This window comes from Neocloeon triangulifer, unplaced genomic scaffold (assembly GCF_031216515.1).
Source record: "Neocloeon triangulifer isolate White Clay Creek 2 clone unplaced genomic scaffold, ASM3121651v1 ptg000011l, whole genome shotgun sequence".
NCBI lineage: Eukaryota > Metazoa > Arthropoda > Insecta > Ephemeroptera > Baetidae > Neocloeon > Neocloeon triangulifer.
Genome location: NW_026775553.1, coordinates 2,371,797 through 2,393,515, shown reverse-complemented (window position 1 = coordinate 2,393,515; position 21,719 = coordinate 2,371,797). Strand labels below are relative to the sequence as shown.

The 21,719-nt window shown below is 38.9% G+C and overlaps 1 protein-coding gene across 12 annotated transcripts in view; it reads left to right on the top strand.

Moving 5' to 3' along the window:
• The window catches only part of LOC132195858 (zinc finger protein 236-like), a 189,228-nt gene extending 169,705 nt beyond the window's left edge, over positions 1-19,523 (top strand). For 7 of the 12 annotated variants that reach the window (XM_059618111.1, XM_059618110.1, XM_059618120.1 and 4 more), the window contains 5 exons: positions 3,642-3,826; positions 10,489-10,512; positions 12,731-12,893; positions 13,404-13,613; positions 15,352-19,523. In XM_059618111.1, coding sequence (XP_059474094.1) covers positions 3,642-3,826; positions 10,489-10,512; positions 12,731-12,893; positions 13,404-13,613; positions 15,352-16,466 — 1,697 coding nt within the window. In that variant the 3' untranslated portion in view covers positions 16,467-19,523. The remainder of the gene's footprint in view (positions 1-3,641; positions 3,827-10,488; positions 10,513-12,730; positions 12,894-13,403; positions 13,614-15,351) is intronic. The other 5 variants (XM_059618119.1, XM_059618116.1, XM_059618117.1 and 2 more) reach the window with 4 other exon arrangements.
• Positions 19,524-21,719: the final 2,196 nt, after the last annotated feature.

Here is a 21,719-nt window from a genome sequence, read left to right as displayed (position 1 = left end):
GCCGAGTAAATTTTTTGCTTTCGAAAATTTCCATAATGCGTTTTTTTCCACACTTTTATATGGTGGCTGATAATATAAAAGCAAGCGCGGTTATTTTGATGAGTCAGTACTTTCGATTCTAATGCGAATTTAATTATCTTTTATCATGGATTCTACTGTGATTTATGAAGTTAGGAATTTGCATTTAGAAAAGTGTTTTGAGCGGAAGGGTTAATAATTGAGTTATAAAAAATCCAAACTGTAAAAATTTTATCAGATAATATTTAAAATAAGCATATTTTGTTCGATTACAGAATTCATGTTTTTGAAACCGAAAAATTCAGTTTGCAGTAGAATCAGAGGAGGAAGGGGAACGTTTTGTAACTCGTCATTTTATTACATAAAGGAGGGATGATGTAAATAATTAACCGGCTAATTAACAAGTCTAAGCTGAATTTGCAAATTAAATTCATGACGCGCGAGATTAAAGGTGTAATCTGGTGGCGCGCATTATGTTTCAGCATTTACATTCTTTTAACCCTTCTTTCTTTTTCTTTCTGTTCACGTCCGCTGAATGCATAATATAAAAAGAAATGAAAGCAAAACGCGAAAGGGCAGGGAGAGGGCGAGCGAGCGGCTGCCCCAGTGTTTCTTTATTTCTTTTTCTTCTGTCAAACGCGCGCGACAAGCGGGCCTTTTAAGTAGTTGGGAATAACACACGCAGCATTCGTCAGCACGTTTGCATTATGAAAGAGCGAAGAGCGCGCGAAAGAAATAAAGCAAGAAAGAAGAAGCGCTCGCTCGGGGGATGCTTTTTAAAATCTCCGGTTACATCTTGCACTTTTTATTCAAATGAGCAGGAGGAGAGAAGCTGCCAGCCTTTTGTTTATCTGAATTATTCAGCAGCTGTAAACAAAAGCTGATTTATTTTTATCCAATCTCGCCCAAACAGCAGCAGACTTGCTCCAAGCAATTTCGCAGCTTGTCAAGTTGGCAAAAGGAAAAATATAAAGAAAGGATCAAAATTATTCTTATTCTTTTATATTTGAATCTTTGGAGTATCTTTAAAATTTCACTCATAACAACACTAATAGCTAGAAATTCAAAATAAATTTAAAATAAAATAATAATAATAACAATTATTGGCAACAATTATTTTTATTTAGATTATGGTTTATTTGAAAAAATATTAAAAATTTAATATATTAAATTAAATTAAATTTTTTATTTTTTATGCATCATCAGAAGTCGAAGTATTTTTGTTTATATATAATTTAATAATTTTATAATTTATAATATTTCCTTGACATCATTGTAAGAATTGAAATCTTTGACCAAGAAAATGAAATCGTAGTGATTCCAAAGGTTATCACTTTTTTATTTCAAAATTTTTACTATTGACACGTGCGTTATTTTTCTGTGGCAATTTATATCAAAGACCTGCGCTGGCAATTTGTCAATTTAAGCTTCTCCGCATTCACCTCTCTTTTGCTCTAATATAGAGCGTCTTTTCCGCGACAAAACTGCTTCCGTCAAAATGTCAGAAAAGGTCGGCGTGGCGCGCGGCGGTTGCAAAACAAATGACGCACTCTTCTCTTCTCTCCGCGTGTTTGCAGGACACGAGCACTTAAGTTTGTATTTGTTATTGTTGATGATGTTGATGACAGGCGCCGAATAAATTATAAGAAAAGTGATGATGATGGCTTTTTTCCCCACACAATACCACCGACTACGAGGCGCACGAGCCAAATTAAGAAAAAGTGCCTCAAAAATTAAGCACGGGGGTGGAATGCTTGACGATGCGGCGGTGGAGTGACATCCATAAATTGTGTACTTTGCCAAGGAGAGAGACTAAAAAACGGCCGCTCTCGCTCGCTTGGTTAACTTGGTGTGTCTCTCTCTTTTTCGCCGTACTTTTTCCGCCATCGATTTTCATTATGACGTCGCTGTAAACTCCTTGATGATGATGATAGCAATCAATGCTCACACCCGACCGTGGGATGGGTTCATTAGTTCCTGTCAACTCTCTCCAGATCGAACCGGCATTTTATTATAATATCTTCAAAAAAAAAACTGCTGCTCTCTTTCTCGCCAGAGAAAAATATTGCATACCCTTTTTTTCTTGATTGCCGTCGGCGGAGATTTATTTCACACCAAATTAACCGCCCATCCTTTTATTTTTTGCCAGCATCCCTTATCGTCGGGGGTAGAAAAGAAAAGAAGCAGAGATTCCCACGCGGCAATTAATTTGCATAACGCAGGCAGGTAAGTCGACACCTGCGTTTGCTTTGCAGGAAGCGCGGACTCGGGCGCGGTAATTAAATTTAATTGACGGTTATCTCCGATATCAACCGCTTTTTAAATATTCTTCTCACCCCGGTTTGTACGTTTTGTAAATTAACGAGGAGGTGAGAAGAAGTAAGAAAAAAAATACCACCCGACGAGAAAAGCTTCTGTCTAAAAATTTATCAGGCAGGTGATGAGTGCTTTTATTGCCTCTCGATGCGATTATTAAATTAAAAAGACACTCACGGTCGGTTTTTATAGTTTTTGTTGTTAGGCCTGTTGTTAGGTCTGACACTTTTCTACCGTAAATCAGAGAAGAAAAAGTACACTTTTTTTACTTCCAAGAGAGGAAAGATTGCTCCTCCCCCTTTGCTGAAAACAGCCGCGATAATAAAATGCAGCATCTAAACCAATAAATCGCATTATGGAAAACCAGCATTGCGTGAATTTTGAATTGTGCATGCAGAGCGATATGAGTTATGATGCACTCTTTCAATCAAAATTATTCACGGATCATTTGATATTAAAATTGTATTGATCCCTCATCGGCTGTACATCATTTTACAAGAGGCCTCAATGAAAAAAAATACTCCTGTTTATGAGTGTGTATGCAAGTGCATTCTATTTAAATCAAGCTTTAATTACATTTCGTTTTGATAATTCATATAAAATATCAATTAATTTTCTTTCATGAAAATCGAACAACAACAGCTGTAAATTAGAATTTTTAATTTCCTGCATTATGAAATAGAGTGCTGTACAGCAAAAAATAAATTATATTTTACTACACAATACACTTAAGCACTAGTATTTTTAAGATATTTAAAAAAGAAACAAAGATTGCTTTAAAATTAACTGAAAAATATATTTAATATTAAATTATAAAATGTTTAAATTGAATAAAATCAACAAATAAAACTTTAAAAAATTTAAAAAAATATTTATAATTTAATAAATTAATTAAAAACTGTTATAACAAATTTTTTTTATATATATTTAGTTTCCAAAGAGCAAGTTCTAATTTCCTCCTATAATTTTAAAGATAAGCAATGATATTATCTGCCCACATACGTCTATCTAAAACATTAAGATAATTACATAAAGACAGAACAGATTTATCCAAGAAATTAGATGTTTCGTACTTAAACAAAATTTTTAAATCAAACTCTTTCAACCGAAAATAAATTAATGTTTAAATCATCTATTGTCTTTTTTATTTTAAGTAAATAAACATGTAAAAATTTTTAATTTTATTTTGTCTAAATTACATATTTTGACTCCTAACTTTGATATTTTGAAGGTGGTGATGGTGAAGCTAAAAGTGAATTTATCATGACTAATGCGTTTCGCCCGTGTGTGTTTTTATGTAATTGCAGGCGAGCGTCCGTACAAATGCCACCTTCCCGACTGTGGACGGGCGTTCATCCAGCTGTCCAACCTGCAGCAGCACCTCCGCAATCACGACGCCCAGGTGGAGCGCGCCAAGAACAGACCGTTCCACTGCAACATCTGCGGCAAAGGGTTCGCCACCGAGTCCAGTCTGCGAACCCACACGTCAAAGGTAGGTTTCAGGACCTGGACGCCCAGACGATTCATTAATATTTATAAAAAAAAAACTAACATTTCGGTCAAAAGGTGCATGCCACAAGCCACAGGGGTACTAATTTTAATCAAAAAAATTATTTACTAACACACACTGCTCTGCAACATGTACGAAAAAGGGTTGAAATGAAATTTACTTGAGACTGGATCGCGTCATCTTTTTGCTGCGTCCTCGAAAACCAGACGCAAAATGTGTTTGTTTGGCTAAAAAAGCGGCCGCGCAATTTTTATTCTCGTGCCAGAAAGCGGATGCTGCGGCTCCTGGTACTAAAAAAAAATTGCTTCTCGGGAAAATGAAAAGGTAATTGGAAAAAAAACGCGATTCACGGTTAATTTTTTTGTGTACTGAAATATTTAGAAAGCTTCTTTCTCGTTGATGGAAATAACACCTTGTGTTGGACCGGCGGCGTGACCAATTGAAGCATTACTTACTCTCACTCATTACACGCCACCCTAATACTAACAGGAAGAGACGCGTATACGAAGCGGGATAATTTTTTTTGTAAGGTGTGCGTCAGACAACATCTTGCAAGAGCTTGATATTTAGTCTACCCCCTTCTTTCCAGCAGCGGTCGCTGGGGTTGAATATAATTATATAAAAAGAGAGAGAGACGAGCGCGTGAATCGAGAAAAAAAATTGAAGTGAGTGGGCGAGAATGAATAATAATTTTGGGTTTGTTATTGCCTAGTCAGATCGGTGCATGAGCCAGCGATGCCTATTCAACATCTGCTCTCTGTTTTTTTGCCTGTATGGTAATTTGGTCTCGGTGAGACGGACAAATGCTCACAATTGCTTTTTTCTGATCGTCCACATGAGAGCTAACAGATGATATTAAATTTTTTTGTAAATTAATAAAAAGTTTATAATTTATAATTATTTACGAAATAATTAACATTTTTAATTTAATATTTAGTATTTAATAAATTAAAGAATTTATATTTGTTTCTTTTTATGTTTTTACATAGTTTCTGTAATTTTAATAATATTGGAAATTATAAAACCATTTTTTTTCATTTAAAAAAAGAATACACTATATTTTATATTTTTATATTTTAAGGCACATTTGGGATGTAATGAAAGTTGAAGGTTATCTTTAATGGACCAGACTAATGCCGTTGTTATTTGTACCTTAATTAATTCTAACGAAACAATTAATATTTATTATAAATTCAAATTTAATATAAATAAATATTTAGTTCCAAAGCAGGTAACTTGGAACGCTTTCACTTTTATCAGTTCAGTGGGCGGCAGATGGAAAAGCTCATTTGAAACTCGAATTTTTTACGCTCTCGCGTCTCGTTTGTGTCCCATCAGGCTGTGCGGAAACTTTACATTACATTTTTCCTGCTGCCGGCTTCTTTGCTCCTTTTGGAAGCAAAAAATGACAAGCTTAAGTGGAGCGTGCCAGGGGAGACAATTATTTATCTGGCGCTAAATTTTTCTCTTTCTCTCTCTCCTGGCGAGCATAAATCTTGGGAAATCAGGGAAAAAAGCAGCCGGAGGATGATTTTACACCGCCTGCTGCTGCTGCTGCTGCTGCTGGAGAGGGAGCGAAAAAAGTAGAGACGCATCTGCATCTCCCGCCGCGCGTCGCTTCTCTTTTAAGACGCGCGCGCGGATGCTATTATCGCTAATTCACCGCCGCTCAGCTGCTTAATCCCTGGCGATAATTTGATTGAAACCTTGGCCGCAAAGTGTGCAGCGTAAGAGCGCCCGAGAAATTGTGTAGGATGCAACGCGCACCCCTTTTCTTTTGATACTCTGCATTTTCCAAACCAGCTTGATTTATTGCACGGCTCTTGGGAAATTCGTGTAAATTTTCACAAACGATTTTGCATCACTCTTTTGAAGATAAAAGTAATCCATGAATATGAAAAGTTTGAAATTTTATAAAAATATGTTTAGTAAATTTATTAAATATTTAAAAATTTCACATTAAATTTTAATTTATTAATAATTAATTCATGGAATATATTTTGAATAAGACAAATTACTCGTAAGCAACTTTTATAAATTAAATATTGCATCCTTTGATCTAAAAATCCAACAAAGTGTTAAAATCAGCAGAACACTCAAGATGGTATTTATTAATTCAATTTATTTAAATTACAGTTAATAAGTTTAACATCTGAAATTGGTACTCGTATTTATTTCCTATTTTGCAATTAATTTGGCCACCCAACTGCGCACAGCGTTGTGATGTTGTAAATACAAAAATAGCTGGATTATTTTGGCGAGTTGCATCCCCAAGAGTGCGACTTGTGGCAATTTTTCTGCCAATTTTGGCAGCGCTCGCCGTGTGCGTTGGCTCGTGAAATGCCTCAAGTGCGACTCCTGCATTTGAATACTAACAAGGCAAGAGAGACTTTTATAAAACCACCCCTTTTTTCATATAATACCGTCAGCAGGAGAAAGAAAGAAACACTCATTTTCGCGCCCTCAGATTTTTAGATAGTTCGGTCACGTAAAATAAATAACGTCAAAAAAGAGCGAAATTGCATCGATAACGCCTTAACATGTTGAAAAAATTACATGCGTTGGGGGAACTGGAAAGTGTCTCTCTCTCTTTCTCACCCCTTTCTTTTTCGCTCTGCCGGAGGAGAAAAATCGTAAAATTGTCATCATCAGCTCTGTCGCATTTTTCTGCGCGGCGCCGAGGAGCGAAAAGTTTTCTTCCGAAATTTTCGCCTCGGCAGGAAAAGCCATCAATAATGTATAACAAGTTTTTTATGGGGCGTTGTAATAATTAAGAATTCATTCCAAACATAAAATTTTATAGCCTCGGTCCACGCATACAAAACGAGTTGGGGCGAAAAGTGAGCGAAAATATTTTAACACAGAATGAAGAGTTTCTTGTGCGCCGCCGACTGCAATTTTCACTGTCGTTGAGCACTTTTTATTTTTGTGTGTGGGGTGCGATGCGTCATCTCGCGCGTGTGCATTAGATTTGCAGCGGGAATATAAAAAAGGGTTGAGATGATGAGTCTCTCCTCTATCAGATGGGGAGAGTGATTATATTTTTATACATTATACTTGATGCGCCAGGCCAACGAAAGAATATAAAGAAAAAGCGCGGGTCTCGCCACGCGGAAAAACTGGAGCAGAAAAATGCAAAGGGGTTCCGCTCATGAATCAAAACCTAACCAAAGCTAGGGGATGCTGCGACGTGTGTGGCCTTCCGAGGGGGTGTTTTTGGAGCTTCTTTTTGTAATCATTACCCTTTCATCAACCAAATCTCAAGCAGTTTTTAATTGGTAAACTTATGGGGCTTCCTTTTTCCTTTAAAAATTCTTTTTGTATAGAAATTTTAATGTAAATTTAAATTGATTTTGAATTATGTAATGCATAATATACTAAATGATATCAAATCAGAAAGAACATTTAAAAAAAAAACTACTATTAAAATTTCAGAGGGTCAGGAATAATATTAATTATTAAAAACTTATATTTAGAAAAATTAAAATGACAAATTTATAATATAACATTTTAAATTATTCCAAAATGCGCAAAAAAAAAAAAATTATTTTAAATATAAAGTTAATTAAAAAATATTATTAAAAATTTACAGAAATATGTATTACTGAAAATAAAATTAAAAATTTTTAATATTTATTACCAATTTAACTATTTACTAATAAAATCTTCTTGATCATAATCGATTTTATTGGCGTATCGTTTGAAGCTCTGGTCACAAACGGGCAGATCGGGAATTATTTGTTCAGACACATGATAATAGGCGAGTGTTGACTCAGCATTAACCGCCGGTCAGCTCCGTCCCTGCGCGCTCTGAAAAGCTGGTGGCTGCCCCGCCGTTTTAATAACTGCTCTCTCGCGTCTCTCTTTCGGCGCAACAAAAACACACATTTATTTAAACAGGCGGCGAAATGAGTGCACGAATAATAAAATATACGAGCCTGCAATTTACGCGACGGGCTTTTGTGTATATATTTATTTAAAATTCGAGTGCGCGCGTCAAAAAAGGATCAGCGCACAATTTTGTTGTAATGTAATTTTTGTTTATTTACATTGGGTGACGCGTCACTTTTATTTTAATCCTTGGAATTCTGTAAAACAACATAATTAATTAGCGCGTCACGGGCGGGCGCTGAAAAATACGCAACAGCGATTTATACCGCGCGAGTTAAGATTATCCGCGCCATAATAAAATAATTACAACGCCAGCAGATTATGTGGTGCCCTGATATATTTTCATAAATGCGAGGATTAAACGCGCGATGATTTATAATTAAAATTGCCCTCCTCTCTTTTGTTTGCCACAAGTGGCGCGAGCGGTGCTCCGCGAATAACAATATAAAAATTTACGCACAACGGCTGCTGCATGGGAAAGGAGAGAAGAAAATCACGCGCTGCATGGCCAAAGGGAGGCTTGGCTTCTCCCTATCGCGGTTCGCGGTTTATCAGGGCAGAGGGATAAGAAAGTGTAGAGTGCTCTTAAAAAACACTCAAGTTAACACTTAATTTACTTTTATTCGTCTATAATTATTAAAAAAATTTTTAAAATTCAGCTGCAATAATAATTTTAAAAATAGTAGATTCATAAATGTTGGTTAGTCCAACAATTCCTTTTCTTTAAATAAACTTTTTGACAATTGAACGCAAACAATTATTGTAACATTGTGGACAAATAAACAGCCACAATAATGATAATATATTTTGTAAAATCATTATTTATTTTCTATATTTTCTTCTTAGTTTCAAAATGAAACATTAAAAAACATTGAAATATTATATGTGTTCTTGGACATTCAATGAAATGGGTTTTATATATTTACCCCTTTTTATCAACTCGCATTTCATAAGACCAAAGACCGCGTTGCAGCCACACCGCTAAATTTCTACAAATTGCAGTGGGCGCCGTTTTAATCCCTTGTCCAATTTAAAAGACAAAGCCCCGCATTAGAAAAATGAGAGGACTCTTGAAAGCACCTTGGAGTCGTTCTGCGTTTATTGTATAAAAGTTTCGTGGGGTCCCTGATAGCTCCCGAGGGAGTTTTTGTTTTCTCTGCTCGGTTTTTAACGCACCAGGCTCTTTTAAAGATGAGAACTCGGCGCGCGGTTTGTTATGTTGCTGAATCCGTTTCCTCTCTCCGCGCCTTGTGTTTTGTGCGCTTCCGGCCGTCCGCCTTTGTTTCGAGGAGGAAGAAAAAAATTATTATTATTAGATCGAAAAGGGGGTGGAGGCGTCACGTGACGAAGGCGGTCGGTTCGCTGCGCAGAGAGATCCGCGAGGAGGAAAAAAATCATTCTCCCCCTGCCGCGCACGCCGCGAGTTTCTTATTTTTTTCTTTTCGCTCCTCCCTGCCTCGCTAAAAACGCCCTATCAATAGCGGATTTTTTTATATTTCCACCGCCGCGGCCGCCCCCCTCACTCTCCACCCTTGATGTTCTCACGTGCCAGATGATGCTGTGTGAATTTTTTCTCTTCTATTGGTAATCACGCATTATTTGCGCCCCTCCGGCGGCACCCCACGTGCGCCACAATGGAGCTCTCAGCCGGGGGTGACTCTCTCTCTTTCTCACTCACGTGATGACGATTTTTTCCACCATCCCCCTCGCGCCGCCTATGATTGATGTTTCCAATTCTATCCGCCATCATTTTCGACTGCCCCGATCATCAGCTTACATCATGCTGGTCTGTTACTTACGATTAATCAATAAGATGATACGCCGGCCCTCTTTTCCCTTTAATTGGAAAATTCACCCAAGGGAGGAGGCGAGCCGAGCTCTGCAGCCGGCCAGACGCACGTGACCGGCGCGTTGCATAACTTGGAAAAAACATCCCACATAAGAGATTTTTTTTAATATTTTCTTAAATTTTGAAGCACTACAATAGTTAATTGACGAATTTATAAATCTAATAAATAAGTTTAGTAACGAATATAAAATATAATATAAAAAGGTTGAAAACCCAGTTCTTATTCAATGCTAAATAATATAATTTTTAAATTTTATAATAATTAAATAATTAATTTTCTTTTCTAATGTGGGTCTTGACCTAGATTTGCTTTAAGATGGTCGAATTAACGCCGTTTAATTCGTGGGGCAATAAGACGTTGAGTCTCATCCCTTCGCGAAGGGGTTGTATGTGTGGCGGTCTAAATGGTAAGGCGCGTGGTATTTGCCGAGCAGTTAGAGGGTGACAATAAGGGGGTGGAACGAGGGCTAAAGCAAACCTTTGTACGTATATACGCGCGCGCGTCTCCTGCCTGCTCCGCCGACTGTACACAGAGCATAGTCGACCCGCTATACACAGGGATGAACACGCTGCTGAGGCAGTGTATTACACAAGAGAGACGTGATACGAGCAGAGCAAAGCTGCTGCTTCAACAGGTCCCGCCGCCCGTAGAAACACACACAAACTTTCGCAACAATCTCTTTATACCGCAAATTTCCACGGAGGATTAAATAATTCATAAGTTGCAGTGGCTCAAAAAATTGTTAACTAACAAACTATGGTGGTGGATTTTTTTATCATAATTACTAATGAAATAACTGACGAAATACTTTAGAATTTAAGAGACAAAATATTACTAACAAAAACGACAATATACAATTTCTAATCGCCAATTTTCGTTTTGTTTTCAAATCCGGATGTGCAGTATTTTGGAAGAATGACTCATGAGGTATTGTTACAACAACCAATTTATCTACTATAGCAAGCTTGTTTGCAAAGTCTGCATTTTCTGGAAACTATTTGTTTTGCTTTTTCAAGAAAAACTAATTCTTCAAAGGAGACGATTTGATATTCGCAATATCTCGGTCAAAATTAAACCTTCTTTCAAGAAATAGTTTTTGTTTTTCCTCCTTTGTGCAACTCCTATTTTGTGATTCACTGCTGTGTGAGGTTCAGCTGCAGCAAAAATAATATATTGTGCATTGCAAAACCGCACGTGGAGCTCTGCCTATCTATTTTTATTTCTAGTGCTGCACCAAATACTTTCGCTCTCTGTGCGCGCGGCCGAGATGCAGTGGCGAGCGCGAATTATTTTTACTCGCTGAGCGCGCGCTGCATTTTTGGCTTGCAGCGCTTATTTGCTTTCCTGAATGCTTTCTCTGCTGCTAGTTTTAGACCGACGCAAGGTCGCGCGACTCTCACTACTTAAGACACACACACGCGCGCCATTTTTGCGCCGTTGCATTTACGTAGCGAGAGGCGCCAACTTTCGTGCTCGGTTATTTCTGCTCTTTTATGATTTTGCACTGCATTTGCTTTTTGTTTTCTTAGCGAATGCATGCGTGTTGAGAAATCTAGAACTGTTTGGCTTTAGTTTTTGAACTATATATCCATTAATTTTCGCCCCACACAAACACTGATGGACAATAAAGATGAATAAAATACACACAACCCTATCCCCTCTTTTAATTGAGACAGCGTATTTTTTATTTGTTTTCGTTTGGTTTTGCTGCTGAGTCTCTGGTAAGGTTTAAAAAAAATACTGCGCAACTTCAGACATCAAGATATCTACACTTTTAATAAATTGTTTTTCATTATTCAATTGACAAACAAAAATGAATAAAAAATATATCTGTCTCGATGAAAGAAAGAAAGAAAGAAAAATATATGAGAAACAAAAGAGAGAGATGAAAAATAAAGCTGGTCTGCGAGCGAGTGTTAAAAGTTGGCGCGTGCTCAGTGCAGCTCCGCAGTTTTCGCTCCCTTTTTCAAATTTAAAAAGGGCTGGCTCGAAAAAGAGTGGCTGGAAATAGTAGATAAAACTGCAGCCAGAGGGCCGCTTTCGCTTTGGAAAAGGGTTGAGGGGAAAAAGAGGAGTGGCGCGTGACACTCTTGCTCGCTCGCAGCCCCGTTCGTTTTATATAAAAGCTGCGGCGCTTTAATATCATTACCCGCCGCCGCCGCCGCGCATATCCACCTAGCCAGTTTTTCACCCCTTTTTTGCGCGCCCGCTCTGCATGCGCGCTCTCTCTTTTGGTTCGAGCTCGAACTATGAACGAGCTCCGCATTCTTCTTCAACCCTTTTTCGCGCCCCGGCGCGGCCTTTTTTGCCGTTCGCTCGTTCCGACTTTTTGCGCTACGCGGCGCACCCTTTGCCTTTTGCGGCCGAAAATATGGCGAGGGAATTTTAAGAGCAGAATGTGTGAGAGAGAAAGATCGATAAATAAATATATGCAGCGAATAAAATTGGGAAATTTCGCGCCCCTCCGTGGCATGCACTTTTAGCTCCGAATCGAAGGGGAAAGTCTGAATTATTGCATGGCGTTGTTTTGCAGGAAATTTGGCTCCAAATCAGACTCGTTGTTTATACTATATTTAGGCTTATATTTTCCCGTCGCACTTGAATATTCAGTGCACACTCCCTGATGATCGGATAGTTAATATTTTACTACTATTTGACCAGACTGGGACCGTTTTAAACTTTCACTATTGCACATATTTTCCACTTGAGAATTTATTACCAAATCAAATTATGTGTGCTCGTTTTAACTGATATATTTAAATGCCCTTTGGAGGTTTAAAATGGAATGGTTCAAAATCCCGCCTAGTAGTTTTCCCACAAAGTAAATAAATCAACCCATTTCGTTTAATTTAATCAAATATAGAAGCAGCTTTTATGGCTAAAACGTTTCAAAATAGCTACAATTTTACCCCTAAAAAACGAGTCTGAGTTGATTTTTGTGCAGCTTTTGGGTGTGCAATTTTAATTTGTGGCACGTGTGTATATTGAATAATAGTTTTCAAAAATATCAATTTGTATATATAAATTTGCTTAAAATTGTGTGTAAATTAACCAAGTGAACCTCACACGAGTCTTCTTGTCCTTTTTCTCCTACGCTTTGCCCTTGGTGCTTTGTGCCTGCTTCCTTGGTGATGCGCGAGAGCAGGAGCTACAGCTGCGTGATCCTGTATTGCAGCAGCACGCAGCTCTCCTCGGTGGACCCAACGCCACCAGCTGCCCCGTCTGCCACAAGGTGTTCCTCGGCGCCGAGGCCCTCATGGAGCACATGAAGACCACCCACAAGGACCCCAACGCCTCTGGCATTGCAAGTAAGTTGCTTAACCGCATTTTAATCCATATAATTTTTGCTTCTTGCAACTAACAAAAAGTTAAATATTTTATTATTAAAGTATACCGTATGCAGTCCAGATAATTAGATAATTTTTTATAAAAATTTATGGAAGTAAAAATATAAAAGAAACTCATTCTAATATTATTATGATTTTTAATAACATTTTAAACAGTTTTGTAATGTTATAAATTTATTTATTTATTTTTAAATATTATTTTAAAATAAAAAATCCATTTCGTGCCAAATATGCAACCGGCACTATTTTGTTGTCGAGCGGACTGCATACATTCCCAACCTCAGGCGATCCCAACTTCACGCGTCATTTGAAATTTTCTGATAAACCTCATGTTTTGGCGAACCTGCAAATTTAACTTTTCCAACGCGGATAGAAAAAGGTCAAATGACGCTTGAAATGCTTTGGGCCCCCACATTGCTGCTTTCGGTGGTCGGTTCTGGCAGTAGGCATTGACCAGCTCTATGTTTTCTGTTCCCCCTGTTCCATCCGTTCCTCCCGTGGACACGTACTTAGCCAAGAGGCGGACGGCCAACCACCCGTGTCCGGTGTGCGGCAAGCACTACGTCAACGAGGGCAGCCTCCGCAAGCACCTGGCGTGCCACCCTGAGACGGCCCAACTCTCCACCTCGCTGCGCATGTGGCCCTGCAGCGTGTGCCAGGCCGTTTTCACCCACGAGTCAGGTGAGCACAAATATCAGTTGCAAAAATCGTATTTTTTTTTTATCATACTATTTTGTATAGAAAATTTAATAATACTTGTAGGTTTCTTTTATTAACTTTAATTATCAAGGAGAGAAAAATTCATAGCAAAATTAGCTGACAATATTTAAAAAAAAATCTCCAATTTTCGGGAATTATTTAATTTTTATTTTATAATTACAAAATGCAAATGACATGGAAGAGAAATCTACCAAACGAAAAAAAGTAGTATAAAAAATAAAATGATGAATTATAATTAAATTACAATTTCTGAGCTGAGTAATTTACGTATGAAGCATGTTGGTATTTTGTTAAAAAATCTTGCGAAAAAAAAGTTATTTCATGAAAAAATATTGGGGTTTGAGCTAAAAAAAAAACTGTCCGCGTCAAAGAGAGGAGTTGTGACCGCAAACACAAATATACACGCGCACGTGAAATTATTGTTATTTGATTTGGGCGGGTTGACGGGGTGTGGAGGGTCGGGTGCGCGCGTTTTTTGCCCTTTTTCCGCGCGTCCAATGGTCACTGTTGTGTATTTTGGCATGTTTCGCCGGCGTGCCAAACAAGGGCGGGACTGCGCGAGGGAGGAGCGATCGCCGCTTCCTGTTGTGTGGCCCACAATAATAAAGAGCACCATCAATATTTATGATCGCCAGAGATATATCATCATTATGTGACCGCACCAATAGGCCGTTTTTTCGCTCGCACGAAAAAAGCGCCGCCGCCGCCGCCGCTGCCAGTTTGAATATGCATACAAGCAATAAAACATAATGACAGCGGCGCACGATTTTAAAATCATTTGTATTCCAAACAATGATGGTGCGCGGCAGACGAGGCCATTGTGCCTCTGTGGCCCTCCGGGGAAATGCGGTGCTCACTGAAATTTGGAAAGTATAGTTTCGGGCCGGCCTGCCAAATTGTTTTAGCCTCGCAAAAATGATTGATTTCGTACGTTTGGCCGCGCTTTTCATGATACGGTGCCTGCCCATTGTCCTTTTAAATTGGCAACTTAAAAATAATCATTTTTTAATCACCTGATAAAAATATCTTCATACAAAATAACATTAATTTATGGACAGAAAAATTAATAATCTTTCAAGAAGATATTCCAAATAATCGTTTAAATTTTCTAGAAGAACGAAAAAGACATAAAATTGGGAATAAATATTCAAGATTTTCAAGCAAATTTTTAAAAATTTGTGAAATTCTTCAATAATCATTATGAGAGCGTGAATCGTGCGAAGTACATGCAGCCTTAATTTGAAATTGATGAGCGGCTGTTATAGAATAAATTCTTAAAAATTCTAATTCAAAACCATTTTTTTTTTCTTTTTATTAATAAAATTGCAAGATATTTGGATATTTGCAAGGATTGATCTCAATGCGCACCTGTCAGGTTTTATACAAAATTAAAAAATATAATATAAATAAGTTTTTGTGGTGCGGGTTGCGTATTTTTCACAACTTCAATTTTTTTTATTAATTCAATTAATATATTCATTATGTAATGAAAATAATTTTATTAATTAAATTCTAATCAAAAAGTTATATAAATTAAAACTGCAAATTTTTGAAAAGTTACAAATACGTCTTCAATTTAATATACGAGAACTATTATTATTATTTTTATTTTTGTAAAAACGTAAATAGTAAAGTTAAATTTCTTTTATTTTAGATTTATACCTTTGGACAAATTTACAAAAGTTTTTATTCTTTGCAGGACTTTTGAGTCACATGGAGCACATGAGGATGGACCCGAAGCACCAGTTCGCCGCTCAGTACGTGCTGAGCCGCGCGGCTGCTGAGCGTCGCGAGCGCGAGACCCTTCTGGTGGCCGCCGCAGCCACGCTGGCCGCCTCGAACCAGAGCATCAACGCGAACGCGCTGAACGCGCTGACCAACGCCGGACCTTCAATGTGCGCGAGTCCGTCGGCCAACTCGGAGAGCAGCTCCGGCCGCATGAGTTCGCCGCTCAACATGCAGCTGCAGCCCAACGACATCTGCAAGATGGAGCGGCCAGGATCGGCCTCGGAAATGGCCGCCGTCAACGCCGTCGTCAACAACAACAACAACACCAGCAACAGCAACAACAACAACAGCAGCAGCCAGAATAGCAACTCGGTCACGCCGACCAATATGACGATGAACAACCACCTCGGCCACCTAGGCCACCACCTCGGCCACTTGGCCGCCGCAAACCACCACGGAGCCGACTGCGGCCAGAACCTGGTCATCCCCACGTCAATGGCAGCCGTGACGGCCATCGCGGCCGCAGCCGCCAGCCGCATGTCCGGCCCGCAGCCGGGCGACCAGGCCAACCAGGCGGCCGCGGCCGTGGCCGCCGCCATGCGCATGCAGGCGGCCCAGCACGCCAACGGCGGTTCGGACATGAACAGCCTGCGGCCGAACGAGTTGAGCGCTCAACAGGAGGCGGCCATGCGCATGCAGGCCGAGGCCCTGCTGCGCTCGCAGGCCGAGGCCGCCCTGCGGCTGGCCGTCAGCCAGGCGGCCGCCGCCCAAAACGAGAGCCGGCTCACCGTGGCCAGCTCGACCATCAGCAACGTGGTCAACGGCATGATGAACAACAGCGTGCACAACGGCCAGCTGAGCAACGGCCTGGCCTCGCAGGCGGCCACCAACATGATGAACCAGAGCGCCGCCCACCAGGCGGCCGCCGAGCTGACCGAGGCGCTGAGACTGCAGGAGCAGCGCCTGGAGCAGGCGCTGCGGCTGCACGGCGGCGACCCGCGCGCCCTCGGCTTCTCGCTGGCCCAGCAGACCATGCAGCAGACCATGCAGCAGACGATGCAGCAGACGATGCAGCAGGGAAACTGAGGATTAGACGGAGCGATGCTCGACCTGGCGCTCGCCTACATTATGAATAATTCCGCCACGCCCAACTCCGCCGCCGATCATTAACGACGGAGTCAGGAATTATTCAGAATGCAATTAGGCGACCGAGTAGAGCCCCGAGGACTTTTTTTAGCCAGGAGTTACTACAACGCAGGAGGATATGAAAACTAAAAATATAGAAAGCAGAGTTTGTGACAAGCGGACACTATACACACTATTGTATCGTTGTTGAGTTGAGACAAAATACCGTAGCGGTCGATTTGTGTAATGATTGTAAATCTGTGCTGAGATATGAGTGGTCAGGGTGCGAGCGAATAAGGTAAAAAATTTCACTTATTGTATAGTAAATGTCGCAACAGCGGGTGAGCGGTCCGGTCAAATCGGGCCGGCACCTTAAAAACACTATTTTAAACCGTGTGCACGTCGGATATAATGGGGAAAATTTGTTGTTGACAAAATGCAGATATGAAAAATTATTTAAGCGGTATACTTATATAAATACTTGCAAATATTTTGAGGTTAGCGATTTATTATATAAAATATTAAGGTCGGCGTGAATGAGAGTGAGAACGAAAGGTTTCCGATATATATTAATTATTATAATATATATAAAAATGAGGAACACATTAATTGATTCTTCTTCTTCTACTTCTATCTAGAGACGAGAGAAAGGCGCTTCTTTCAGATGCTTTCTGTTGTCGTTACGTTTCTCTATCTTACTAATTAGTTGTTTTCATAAATGCGATCAGTTTTTATTGAACTCTGAGAATACCAAGGACAAAAGGTGAATATTGATATAATAATTCTCTCTGTGATTGTTTAAGTTTCCTTTTTGAGAAAGAAGATAATAACTAATAATTGAAGTAGTAGATTTTATGGAAAAATTAGTCTGAAATAGAGGTAAAAGATGACTTCTATATTTTAACAAATATAAATGCAAAGAGTGGCGAACAGATTTTTATAATTTTTACTGAAAACAAAAACAAATTAATGAGCAGTTGAAGGATAAACCACAACAATATAGGGACGAGTATGGGAAATATTTTTTGAAACTCACACACGCGAATATTTAACTCTTCCGAAGCTCTTGTCACCGTACAAACAAATATAAATATCAAAACCGAATTCAAAATACACACACGTTCGGCCGCAGATTCCTTTTCGAACCCCCGCTAAATTCGCAAGTTTCGGCCTCGCTAAATTGAGAAAAACAAACACACACGCAAAAGCCGAAAAGGGAATCCCAAAACGCGACGTGGGTCTGACGAAAACGGATCACCACCCAGAATGCTGAGAGAAAAAAATGCTCACCGAATATAATAACACACTCGCGATTTTTTCGTTTTCACCTGAGTTACAGACGTTCTGATGTCTCTTGATTTCTCTGATGTACAGCAGTAAATACACACTAATGCAATAGTAACTGACACACATACACACTCACACACACACAGACGAAGAAAAAGTATAAAAAAAACTCACACAAACACGTAAAACACACTCAATAGATTACAATAGTTCACAAACGCAATCAGCTCCGCGTTCCGAACCGCAATCATGAAAAATTTGACCGGCCGAATTTTTTGAACAGCAGGAATCACATCTCGCAGGCGTTGGGCGAATTAATTTATTCGGCCGGTCTGATTAGAGGGGCGTCGGGACGCGGTCCATCTCAAACGGAGAGACGTCGCCCGCGCCAGGGGGACGTCCGCGCAAATGCAGAATTTCTGTTTTTGGCAGGGGGCAGTTTGCGTTTTGCTAAACTGCTCCTCGCCGCCGATTAACCAAAAGTGGCGGCCACAAAAGTGGCGCCTCATCACTGAGCAAGAGACAGACCCACCAGAGTTATAAGAAAAAGAAAGTGTTATACAAACATGAAGCACACACTTTAACTTAACTAAAAACCACCACCAACACTCACAATAAGAATAAAAAAAAAAATTTCACTAACACGCACTGCTGCAGTAAACGTGATTAACCAACGGCGATTAATTAAGTCGATCTCCTATACAAATATGTGAAGCAAAAGACTTACGAATCCGCGACACACACATGAATGAATAATGTGTAGTATTTCAAACAAAATCGTAAATAAAATACCGGTTGCCTCCGCGAGCTAAAAGTTGTGAAAAAAAAATGACGGACGCGAACCATCTGCAAGTACTAAGCAGGAAAACCGGGAGTTAATTTACATACAGCAGCCACCGTACAGTAACTTTTCGTTACAGCCAATGTATGCCGACGAGGGAGGCGGGTTGCGAACACCTCGACCTCCCCACACATCAAACCAAGTATTAGCCAGGCGTAAGGTTAATTCGCCGAAGGTCGGAGCCGGCGGAGAGTCTTACCAGGCGCTAATACCCGAGCACAAGCCAAGTGGAAGTCCAGACGAGCACCAAAGGGGCGCCCGAGAAAAGCGCCCCCTCGGCTGCTCGAGTGGGCGGCCAATTCAATCGTTTTAGTTCTTACACGTTAATTCCTTACATACTTAAACTAACACGCAGTTTTCTTTTTTAGTACGATGTATTACATTTTTGCCGCTTAACTTTTAATCGAGCATTTTCCTCTTTCTTTCCATTTTAACCTTTTTTATTATTAATTTATGTGTGCGTTTGATTGATTACTTGACTTATTAATAATGCAGGTTCTTATAGTTTTTTAAGTTGAGTAACTTTTAATTTTATGATTAATATTATTCTATATATATTACCCCGATATAAGATGTTTATTGAGCTATGAATATATTTAATCGCGATTATTATGTATACACTCGAACTACTGCGGTTTAAGTTTTCGATGTTATAGTTAAGTTTGGACGATGCAGCCATTATTGTTTTTGATCTATCGATTTGACACGCAGCCATTAAGTTTGCGCGCAATGATTAATTATTACACACACACGCAACACACACATGTACTACTTATTATTACATAATGCTACATACAAGTAATAACAATAATACACATTATTATGGAATTCATGTTAAATAATATCACGCAACACTATGTACACTCTTAAGGCAGTTGAAAAAAAAAGAAGAAAGAGAATCCAATACCATGCTACTTCGGGTTAAAGTTAATTAAAACAAAAGGGATGCAAAGCAGGCAAAATTCGAGAAAACCTCTCACTACTCACACCGAGAAAAGGGATCCATTGATTATATAATTACTAAAATACATTTAAAAATATTTAATAGTACAATGCTCCTCTCTTTACTCTTTCTCTTTTCCCACAATCGATGCAGAAACACACAAACCGGTTTTCTTCTAATTATACGCAATAGGAATCAAAGAATAGAGATTGAGAATAAGTACCGTGTATCGTTAAGCAAGCTGTATTCCATTTTTATCGTTTTCCGCTCTCCTCGCATCAAACAAACGCGAAAACAAAAACTTCCGTGCGTATGTATTATTTCTTCCGAATAGCTTTGGGAAATAATATACAATCGTTGTTGATGCAGAGTTATTGTCGTTTCCTCCACTCTCAATTTGAATATATTGTGCTGAGAAATGGGTTGCAGAACATTCGTTACAGTTCAATCTCAATCGATCCTAATAAATGTACGTGTTGAATTTTCTCCAAGCCTGCGCCAAACTGCAACACCCCAGTTTCTTTTTCCAAATTCTTAATTAAAAATAAATACTTAAAAAAAAAATACAAATTTATATTTTGGACGAATTTCCAATTTATTCATTTTCAATTGAATTGTTCTCGAAAGCAATTAAATGGAACTGGAGCGTTGACGGTCGGCGCAGGAACTTTGAAATTGGGATTGTGCCGTTTTCCAATTTGAACCATGCAATAGAATGTTAAACTACAATTAATGATTTGAACAGAGTTATTGTGCCCAGTCTGATTTTCGTCCCAGTGTTTCTTCCATTGTTTCAATGTTGTCGACAAGCCCACAAAATGCCGATCAGTTGTTTTTTCTGCTCAAATCCACATCACAGAAACAGTGACGAACCTTTAATTGCTCATTGTGAACGCACGCGTTATTTTAAGGACATGAAATAAATGTATTTAAAAAAGAAGAGGAAAGCACGTGACACCGTAGTGTATACGGTGCCGCGTCCTTGCCCACAGAAAATTAGAACTTCTTGCGGCCTCGCATCGGTTAAAAAAAAATGCAAAAATTCTCACAGTTATATTGACGAGATGCTTCGCAAAACCTGTTGGAAATACACACTTGTCAAACCCACCTTAAGGCAGTTATTGTTCCTAACAAGTTCGGATCCAGACTGCCTAGCTGCCGAAACAATTTTGTTGATTTTTCTTTGTATGTAAGTACACTGCACAGTTGTCTGCGGAATATGTAATATTTATAATTGTGTATTCAGGACTTTTCCATTTATTGTTTTTTGAACGATGGTCTCATGAAGAACGACGACTGCTCTTTTTGTTCATTGTATATGTTTCGCGCCAAAAGACTGTGTGGATTTGTTGATTACGTCTTTAGAAGTATTCCAGGCTTAAGCAAAAAAGATTGATTGAATAATTGCGATGTATAAATTTCGACCAAACCTAGGGTGCAGCCTCTCACGAAGCTAAATTCTTCAAGTCTCTCTTTCCAATTTAGTTTTTCTTGTTGGTTCTGTGATTCAGACGCTTTAGTTCTAGTCTAAAAGTGGACTTTAGAGAATTTAAGGAAAAAAAAAGAGAAATTTTATTTTTACTAAAATTATAAAACGAAAGGAATTTTAAGCTCTTCTTTATGTTATATTAAATACCAAAAATTCTTTTTCTCAATAATATTTTATATCGTTCCTCTTCGCACTAATTTTTAATTTCCTATTGTTCGCGCGTTCTGAAGCAAAAATCTACATGTGACTCTTTGTAGTGCTGCATAAATGTGAAAACAAAAACTATTATCGAAAAACGAAAATGTTCTTTAGAGGTAAGCGAAAATGTCAAAGATGCATATTTAAACTCGCAAGTATATATAATTATGGTTCATTGAGAGATATTACGGAAAAAAATTAAGGCAAAAATTTGCGACTGAGATAAATCGTGTTTAAAAATGAAAAAATTGTGTAAAAAGGGTTATTGCTTTTTATGGAGAAATTGCCAAATCAAGGTCATGACAAATGGATATTTCCTCGCGTTTTCATAATGCGTTTGCGCGCCAGAGAATGGGAAAAATAAGAGACCAAAACTTTTCGTAAGAAAACAAACAAAACTCTCACTTGAATAAGCAAATCACGTCTCTCTGCTGCGGGCAAACGCGCAAAATGGCA